Raw genomic sequence first — 10,504 nt, forward strand, 5'->3', positions numbered from 1 at the left:
CCTTACTAGCCTACTGCAATCCACACTGGGCACTGACATTCCCTTGCCACCCATCCATCTAGTGGGAACTCTACTTATGGCCTCTTCAATGAATCTTTGCCCTATGCTTCTCCATCTTTGTAGACTCATTCTTGAGATCATCTGGACAAAGGACTCAATCCAGGTGTTGGGGGGTTTTATTGCAGCACTAACATGTCACCAAGCTGTTTTGTATGTATGTGGGTTTTAATTGTTCTATAGAAGGATATAATCACCATTTTAATAGAAAGAATGAAACAGTTCCCAAACTCCCCTTTTGTGGTCAGATGCTCCTCTCAGCTATAACCCTGGATTGCTTTCTCATTTTTTAAAACTTTTTTGTCATATATATATATACATGACACCCTCATAAAAGCAACTATCTCTCCCTCCCTTGATACTTCCTTCCCACTTTCCTTCCTCCCTCCCTCCCTCCCTCCCTCCCTCCCTCCCTCCCTCCCTTCCTTCCTTCCTTCCTTTCTTCCTTCCTTCCTTCCTTCCTTCCTTCCTTCCTTCCTTCCTTCCTTTCCCCTCCCTTCTCCTTTCCTCCCTCCTTTCTCCTTTCCTCTCTCCATCCTCTTTCTCTCCCCTTTGAATCAGCTTTCTCATATGTATCACAGAACCTCAGAGACTCATCTCTGATGTTGCACCTGCCATTCCTCCCACACTGTTGTTTATTCCTCCCACACTGCAGGAGGATGGGCCCTTCCCCACTCAGTTCTTGGAGGTTAGGAATAAAGCTTCTTTCAATATTTTTATTTTGTTGTTTATATGAAATAACTTTGTACTTCTCTTATGAAATAAATATGATTTTAGGGTTATGTGGTAGACATATGTTTATAGTATTATAATTGCTGAACTATTTTCCAAAATAGTTGTATTATTTTATAATTTTCAACCATCTGATGTATACAAGCTTTCCTCCCTTTCCTTCCCCCTCTTACTTTCTCTCTTTTCCTTCAGCACCCCCCCCCCTTCTCTTACTTGGTATTGTTTTGTTAGTTATAGACCTTTTGTTATCTCCTCATAGTTTAAATTTGCATTTCCATAAAGCCTACTGAAGTTTAGAATATTTTATGTGCTTATTTGTAACATGTATATATTCTTTGTGAAGTGCTGGTTTGAATTTTTTGCCTAGCTTCTAAAAATAGCAGTGCTTATTATATTGACTGATTAATGTGTTCGAATTCAGGCTCTTGCATTTGCTATCACTTGAGCTATCCCCATAGCTGTAATCCTCTGATCTATGCTTCTTATAGAAGAAAAGGATCTAGAAATACAGATGCAACACATAGATGGCTCTTGGTATATTTGTTGAGATGAATGTGGAGAACATTTTTGCCCAGGTTAGCCTGGAGCTACAATCCTCTTGATCCCTGGGATTTTAGGAATAAGCCACTGCACCTGGCTGCCTTTCTCTTATTATAGAGTTTTAGTAAATTTAAATTCTAAGTGAAATTCCTTGCTGGGATTTGGGTTTAAACAGACTGTTTACAGGTTTTATGTATTCTTTTGATCCTGCTCAGAGGGCTAATTTGTAATGTTTAAATAGCATGAACAACAGGGTAGTACCTGTAGGTACTACTATCCTGAGCTTTTCAGCTAAATTTCTTCATTTCTTCATTCACTTCTCAGGACAAGTTAATAGATTTGAATATAGCAATTCAATTCTTTGGTATTTATTATTCTGTCAGTATGATTTCTAAGTCTGTTACTAACTAGACTACATTAGACATATGACGTAATTACCCAATTTGAGCTTACCTCACTATAAAATAAAGCTGTCTTACAATTTTTGTGAAGATTAAACAATATGATATGTATAAAATGCTTAATTACAGTCTGGCATATATTAGCAATCCAACAAATATTTCTCTTTCTTCTATATCAATAAGATTTGTTTAGACTAGTTACATATGCTCTTAAGCATGTTCTCAAATCTTGTAAATCAGTGAATGAGAAAATAAAGCTTAGAAAAATAGTTAATACAGCAGAAAAATAAGATTTTTAATAATGTAGGCATTTCATATTTCTAGTATTATTTGTCAGAGAGTGTAGCTCTGTGTGCTGTTTAGGCAGTCTGGAAACTGGTCTGTCAATCTATGATGGAAAACTGTATAATGCACTTCCTTAGTAAATTCAATTACAGCTACAGCTATGGATGGGAAGAGGCCCCCCAAAAGTGATTAGAGCTCATAAAGGCATTAGCAGTCCAATAATTGTCTAATGAAGAGCAAGTAAGTGCTTCCACAATCATGGAATAAATGTAAAGTGTTTAGTTAAATAGTTATCTGATGTTAATCAAAGACTGTTTTTCTGGCAGTAGATCATTAGCTGTGATCTTATTTATTCTGAGTAAATTGTCTTAGTCCTGCTGTATTTGGGAAGATTTTTAAGAAATGCATTATTTTACAGGGACACTATCAGTGTAATTATTTACTTATTTATTTATTGTGCTGTCCTGGGGCACTCAGGGTCTGGGCACTGTCCCTGAGCTTTTGTGTTCAGGGATAGAACTCTACCACCTGAGTTGTAGCTCACTTCTGGTTCTTTGGTGCTAAGTTACAGATAATAATGCCATGGATTTTCCTGGGCGTGCTGGCTTCAAACTGCCATACTCAGATCTTAACCTCCTGAGAAGGAAGGTAGGATTGCAGGTGTTAGCCACCACTATCCAGCTGTAAGTACTATTTTTTGAAGTAGCTAGACATATCATTTACCAAGAAGGCAGCAATTTGAAAAAAAAAGTTAATCCATGCAAAAAGAAAGCTTTGTACCAAGCCAATTCCAATCTTAGTTGGGCCATTTGAGAGAATACAAAGAGCAAAGCAGAGCAGAGCAGCAGCAGCAGCCAGAGGGAAAAAGAAAGAGAAAGGGATGGGGGAGGGGAGACAGGCAGAGAGAGACAGACAGACAGACACAGAAGAGAGCCAGAGAGAGAAGAAACAAAGAGACAGAGACAGAGATAGAGAGATTGTCAATCATTCTTAGGCAACATTCATGATTCTAGTTCACTCAGCAGAGGAGCTTTTAAAGGTGTTCACTCTTAGTGCTTGGCTTGCACTCCTATACATTCTGATTTAATGGTTTTGAGATTTGATGTGGGCATGGGGAAATGAAAACCTCCTTGGGTGATTCTAATGGGCAGTAAAATTCTGGATTCCCTGGAGTTGATATAAATAAAAGGAAAAGTCTGGTGAAAGGTCATTTTTGAGTGACAGCTCTGTAGGAAGGAGAAAGTGTCCCATAATAAGATTTTAATTAAACTCTACCAGAAATTTGCTTAGCATTTTCCCAGAAATGTTAATTTCTCCCCCAAAGGAAGGAAAGATTGGCTTTCAAGCCACATCTGAGACATTTTCTTCTACAGAGGAAATTTAACTGGGGTAGAAATTAAGAAACTTGATTCTTGACCTATCTCTATTTCTTAGAGTCTTCCCATTAGCTGTGTTATATTAAGATTTCCTTATCTTCAGTAACTTCAGTTTACTTGCTAAATGAAAACACAGGGTGATATAAATGATATCATATTTTCTAGCTCTGAAATTTTATAACTTTGTAATGGAAACATTAACTTAATAAATTACCAAGTGGAAAAGCTTAAGATAGTAATTTAAAAACAGCATTTGTGTTATATGTAATCTGAATAAACTGAGTTACCTTGACGTTGTCAGAAGTATTAGTTGGCATTTAAAATACATGTACACATCTATTTCCACATAAGAACACTGTTCATATTTATTCACACACATACAATCACACATGGAGTCCTACACACTCACAGTTCCTTTCTTATTTTTTCTTTGCCTCGTTCTCTCTCTCTCTCTTTTTTTTGGTCTTTCTTTGTCATGCACACACACACACACATACACACACTCACACAAGCACAAAATTGCAACTGTAGAACTCTTGAAGAATGAGAGAAGACTGATGATTTTCCTTAATACATATAAAGGTATACTAAAATACTCATTAGATATTTTTTCTCCATATCATAGAACATCTGTTCTCACTAACCACCTGCTCCTCTTTTCTTTAGTTCTTTACCCACATGCCAGTATAGTCTATACAAGTCTTCTTGTATAGAGTCTTTTTCAAGCAGTCAGGATCATTTTTCTTCTAAGATTTGTTTACTAAACCTTTGTTAAATTTAATTTTACTAAATCCAGGTTTGGGGGAATTTGAAATAGTTTGTGAACAATCAAGAAGTCTTCCTCCTCCTCCTCCTCCTCCTCCTCCTCCTCCTCCTCCTCCTCCTCCTCCTCCTCCTCCTCCTCCTCCTCCTCTTCTTCATTCTCCTCTTTTTCCTTCCTTCCTCCTCCTTCCTTTTCTTTCTTTTGGTGCCAGTCTTCAGGCTTAAACTCAGGGCCTGGGCAATGTTCCAAACATTTTTGCTCAAAGCTAGTGCTCTACCACTTGAGCCACAGCTCTTCTAGCTTTTTGGTGGTTGCTTGGAGATAAGAGTCTCACAGATTTTTCTGCCAGGGATGGCTTTGAACCACAGTTCTCACGTGTCAATCTCCTGAATATCAATATTGCAGGTATAAGCCAAGGGTGTCTACTTCTCTTTCTAATTCTGATAAAAATAAATCCATCCAGTACAAAGATTTCTTATGACTGTCCTGTGTTTTAGAGCCACTCTTTCCCTACAGTATTTTCTTCTCTCTCTCTCTCTCTCTCTCTCTCTCTCTCTCTCTCTCTCTCTCTCTCTCTCTCTCTCTCTCTCTCTCTCTCTCTCTCTCCCTCTTTTGTTGTTGTTGTTTGAGAGGCTTGAACTCTGGGCCTGGGCACTGTCTCTGAGCTCTTCAGCTCAAGGCTAGCACTCTATCACTGAGCCACAGCACCACTTCCAGTTTTCTGGTTGAGTGGAGATGAGAGTCTCTCAGACTTTCCTGCCTGAGTTCACTTTGAACCATGATCCTCAGATCTCAGCCTTCTGAGTAGCTAATATTACTGGCGTGAGCCACCAGAGTCCAGCCCTACAGTACTTTTTTTGTGAATACAACCCGTGAAACTTCCTGAATGCCCTAAAACTATAAATTATTCAAATTATTTAAATATGAATATGTATAATTTTGCCTAAATTTGTGTCTCATGAATATTTTACCTTAAGAAAATATATAAAAACATTTAATCACAGTTGAGTTCTTTATAATCTCATGTGATCTTCTTTTGAATTTAGATGAAGTTTGACTTTTGTAGGTTAGTCATCTACATAAATGCTTTTGTATCTTGATGCAGTTGAGCCATGAAGAAGAAAATGAAGTAATACATTGCTTGAACATTTATTTTAAAAATCAGTTTTCCAGTTTATTTTTTGTTTGTTCTGGAATAATTTTATCTTTTCTTTCATTTTAGAGTTCAATGTTGCATTTTTGAGTTTTGTTTTTTTTTAATGGTACTAGAATTTGAACTTAGGGCTTCATACTTGTTAGGCTTGTATTCTACCACTTGCACCATATCTCCAGCCTTGCTTTTTGCTGATTGGAGTTGAGTCTAGTGAACATTTCTGCCTGAGGTGATTTTTCAAAATTTTTAGCCTCCTAACATTACAGGTGTGAGCCAGCAATAGCTGGCTAATATGGCGGTTTTAAGATTTTAACCCCCCAAAAGAGTGCCTGGGTCTAACTTCTCAAAAGACCACTTAGACATGGTGCCCTTTGAAAGTAAGAAACTCATAGTCCATGCAAGACTGACATTAGACAATTGCTTCCTTATCAGTAGACAATGACCATCTTGTGATTTTCAGTGTTAGTTACCCCCCTCATTGGCTCCAACACCTGTCTTCTTCAGTGATGGTATCCAAATAATCTTGAAATGTATCCATCTGAGAGGGAAAGGATGAGGCCACTGGGACGGGTGTCATCTCTTGATCAGTCTTAAAGAAGGATCTCACATATCAGATGCCAACAAGCTCTAGGTCGCAAGGCTTTGTTGTCCTGGAAGTTTCACAGGCACTCCCTAGAGTGCCAAACTCCACCCTGAGAAGATTTCCTTTTTAGATTGTTATTGCAAAGGTGATGTCCAGAGGGTTTACCATTACATAAGTCAGGGAATATAATAACTGGGTTGTAGGTCACTTTTAAGTTTAGTTTTTTGAAGAACCTCCAGACTGCTGTCTAGAGTTCTTGTACTAGTTTACATTCCCACCAGCAGTATACCAGAGTCCCTTTTCCTCTACATCCCCACAAGCATTTGTTATTTTAATTCCTGATGTTGGCCAATCTCACTGGAGTGAGACAGAAACTCAGAATAGTTTTCATTTCCTTTATGGCCTGGGATATTGAACATTTTCTCTTGTGTCTATTTGCCATTCTTGTTTCTTCTTCTGAGAAGTCTCTCTTTAGCTCTTTTGCCTATTTATTGACTAGTTTATTAGTTTTGGGGTGGAGAATTAGTTTTTTTGAGCTCCTTATATGTCTTGAATATTAGGCAGTTTTTGGGTGTATTGCTTGTAAAGCTTTTGTCAAGTGCTCTTTGTAACATTCTGTTGGCTGTCTTTCTTGTTTAATAATTGTGTCCTTTTCTGTACAGAAACTTTTTATTTTGATATAATCTCGTTTGTTGAATCTCATTTGTTTCTCCTATTTGCTGTGGCCCTGGGAATCTTTAAAAAATTCCTATTTCTATAAATTCAAATTTTTCTCCTGCTCCATCTTGCAATAGTTTATATGTTTCAAGTCTGATATTGAGGTCTTTGATCCTCTTTGAGTTGATATTGTTTCATGGTGACAAATGGGGATCCAATTTTAGTTTTCTACCTATGGATGTCCAGTTTTCCCAACACAAATTATTCAACAGGCTGTCTCAAAAGCATTTCTTGACAGTGTCTTAGTTGGCCTATACCAACCAGGCAGCTGAGGCAATCAAGCAAATAATTAAGATATAGAGTAATGGATGACAATAGACTATCCAACAGCCTTAAGGGTACTTTCCCCCAGGCAACCATTGAAATTCCCTACATCTTCCAGCAGATAAATTTACAATTTTAACTCTGTCTATGTGATGGATGCTTGTGAATCACAGGGGGCTGAGGGCCTAAATATCAAATTTTCTGGGCTCAACTCAGAAAGGTCTCAAGGTGAGCATTTAAAAGATCTGAACTGAATTGGAAATGAAAACCCACACCATTAACCATTGCACTTAGTGTGTGCAGGAAGGCTAATATTTTGTATTTACATCATAATAATATAAAAGACATATATGCATTAAACTAAGCCCAGTTTTGCATCTGTGTGTGTGTTTGCTTTTTTCTCTTAATGCCCAACCTTGGATACAATTTTGCTTAATTCTCTTAGGAATGGTTTTATCGGGAAGAAAATGACAGTGCACCTTGCAGAAATTGATTGGTTCCCACATTGCAGTCAAACAAATGAGCTAATACCTGAAGTAGTGCTTCTGGAACTATTGACCTGTCATTTACCTTGCCTTAGAAAAGTTATCTTAATGCAGCTCTCTCTGCTTCTTCATATGACTCACTCTGTAACAGTCGTGTTTGGTACTCTCCTTGTCTGATGTTTATGACTCAGAAAAATTTCTTTGTGGAAAGCTCTTGATGATGTATTCCCATTAGTCTAAGGTGAAGATGGAATGTTCTTTGTAACCTTAGAAGAGACCTTGCTACTATTATCATCTCCAACTTTAGTATGCCTATATTTCCCCCCGCTCTTCCTCCATACATGTAAGGCTGCTTACTTCCAAAAATGTTGTGCATATTAAATCAATTTTCTTGTACTTAGTGCCCAGAGTAAGAAAAATACAAGATTAAACACACAGAGTCAGAGACAAACAACAATAAGCCAGATATAGTGCATATGCCTATAAACTCAGCACTGTGGAGGGGTAGGAGACAGGAGGATTGAAAGTTTAAGGCCTGTCTGGGTTACATAGAGAGTCATCTATCTTCAAAACAAGAGCAAAAACAAAAAGTAAGGAACAATAGCAAAAATATATGTTCTGGTCTCCAGGAAACAGTTTTTTAGTTCATTATCATTTGCAGATCTCTTTAAGATTTTCTTTTCTTTTTTTTTTTTTTTTTCAGAGTCTCAAGTCTTTAATTTCAGCAGAGGCTCACACACACAAACCATGCACTCAGGATTCAGATCTTGTTGAAAGCTGCAATGTCCACACTCTGCACATGTTCTTCAAACTTGGTGATTCTTCTTCCAACAGGTCTGTGCCCACCTTCGCATCCTCCACCACACACTGGATCTGGAGCTTACGGATGCCGTAGCCCACCGGTACCAGCTTGGAGGCCCCCCAGACCAGCTCATCGAGCTGCACAGAGCGCACGCAAGCTTCCAGCTGGGCCATGTCAGTCTCATCATCCCAAGGCTTGACGTCCAGGAGGATGGATGACTTGGCCACTAGGGAGGGCTTCTTGGCTTTCTTCTCTGTGTATTGCCGCAGCCTCTCCTCCCGCAGGCGGGCTGCTTCCTTGTCCTCCTCCTCCTCCTCATCGCTGCCAAACAGGTCAATGTCATTGTCCTCGTCGTCCTCTGCTGGTGTGGCCGCCTTCTTGGCTGGGGGCTCCACTTGGCGCATGGGAGACACGTGCTGTGTCTGCGGGGCGGTGGCGCGGTGTCTGGGAGAGCTCTTCTCCAGGGCGCTCAGCCGGGCCTCCAGCTTGGAGATGGCCTGCTGCAGATCCTGCACCACTCCTCGCAGGCTCTGGTTCTCCACTTCCAGGCTGGCAATCCGAACCACGAGCTCACTGTGATCTCCACCAGGCCCGCTGGAAACCCCAGGGCCCGAGCTTCCCGCCAGGAATTTCGGGATGTTCTCTCGGGCTCTTGCAATGTCACGGAGGATCACGCTGGCACCATTCTCCTGGCGGGAGGCACCGGCTGCAGGCCCGTTCATCTGCTCATAAAATTTCCTTTCAGTATCATCATATTTGAACTTGTCAAACCAGATCTTTTCATGCACCAGAAAGTTGGTCGCCATTTTTCTGGCCGAGCGAGGGGGCGACGACCCGGAGGAGGACGTGCGAGGAGCGCGGGACCCTAAGATTTTCTTAAGTTCATTGCAACTGATGGTTGCCATTCTGTTTAACACCAAAGGACCTGATACAAGATAAATGTGTAATTAATATTTCATGAAATCAGATGATACTGATTGAGGATTTCCAAGGAGCAATAGGTTTTTTCTCAGCTATCCTCTCTCAAAAGTTTAGACATTCAAATGTTTAGTCAATGAATAAATGTTAAGAACTATGGAGGTAGTTCACAAAGTACCACCAATTGGTCCTTAGGAGGTTTAAAATTCTGAATATTATCTTTTAATGATTTCCTGCCTACAGAATTAAACTCTAACTGTATCCAAAACTGTCAGAAAAATTTAAAACTTGGAAAGTCATTATAATGCTTCTTTTTTATAGAGTAGTGGAAATTCAGTTACTAAAAATGTGTTTCATCAGAAAGGTATGAATTATCAAGAGACATCTGTTTCAACTTTTCCCTTTTAATAGGGCCATAAGGTAAGTAGGTCAACACTGAATATGGTTGCCATTATGCCATTGATTTATAAGTTTTTATGATATTGCTGTTAGTTTTTCTAGTATGAAAATAGACATGGTTGAGAGAGCCATTCACACTGAATTTTTCAAAGTCCAGTTTAGCAGGCCAGAATACATTCTCTTCAGCTGAGCTGGCCATGGGAAAATATGTGAATATGCATCTATCCTTCCTGTCGGGAGCTGGTGTTTGCATGTGTTCTAGAACAAGTCCCAAATCCACTTGGCTATGTGCTCTGAGTTCAACCTGGTAGAAGTTTGTGGCTAAGGAGTTAAGGTTATGACATTCCTTCAGCAAGTATTTCCCAACGTCCTGTCACATGCTGAGCAATTCAATTAGCTGAGTAAAAGATTAATGTAAAGATTTTGGTGCTATAGCAAGCAGAGAGATTACCTTTGGGACAAAATGGCTTTACTTGGCAATTCTTACATGTCTGTGCTTGAGCGCTATTCACATAATCCACTCAAATCACTCAGATGCCTTCATGCCTGCCTTCTTTCCTTCCTTCCTTCCTTCCTTCTTATTTATTCATCATTTACAAACACATATTCTTAAAGTGTCAACTTTACAATTGTCATATATGTATCTGAATATACACATATTTATATATATTTACACAAATATGTATATATTTATATATATTATTATATATCTCTATTTTATCCTTGGTAGGTAGAAATCACATAATAGTGTTATTTTGAGTATGTACTAGGTATGTATGTAGTATGTTCTGGCTTTAGATATGCCCTAAAAAGTAGGTTTTTCATAAAACTGAATATTTCTATATATCAAGACAGTTTGTAGCAGAAAGACAAATGGGAAATAGTTAAGAGTTCTAGAAAATACTCTAGGTATTGTTTGTATGTACTAAGGATGAAGAGGAAAGGTGAGAAGATTTTAAGAAGGCATAGTTTTCAAAACACGGATCTAATTTTGTTTGGTAATCATGCAAGTGAGCCTGCCTGATGTAA

The 10,504-nt window shown here is 38.9% G+C and overlaps 1 protein-coding gene across 1 annotated transcript; it reads right to left on the minus strand.

Annotated features, from left to right (window-relative positions):
- Nucleotides 1-8,039: 8,039 nt before the first annotated feature.
- On the minus strand, nucleotides 8,040-9,014 carry LOC125349944 (elongation factor 1-delta-like). Its single transcript, XM_048344208.1, is given in 2 exon segments — nucleotides 8,040-8,175; nucleotides 8,178-9,014. Coding segments are annotated over 2 exon segments (846 nt in total). The 5' UTR covers nucleotides 8,965-9,014; the 3' UTR covers nucleotides 8,040-8,116.
- Between the last annotated feature and the right edge of the window lie 1,490 nt (nucleotides 9,015-10,504).

This window comes from Perognathus longimembris, chromosome 4 (genome assembly GCF_023159225.1).
Source record: "Perognathus longimembris pacificus isolate PPM17 chromosome 4, ASM2315922v1, whole genome shotgun sequence".
NCBI lineage: Eukaryota > Metazoa > Chordata > Mammalia > Rodentia > Heteromyidae > Perognathus > Perognathus longimembris.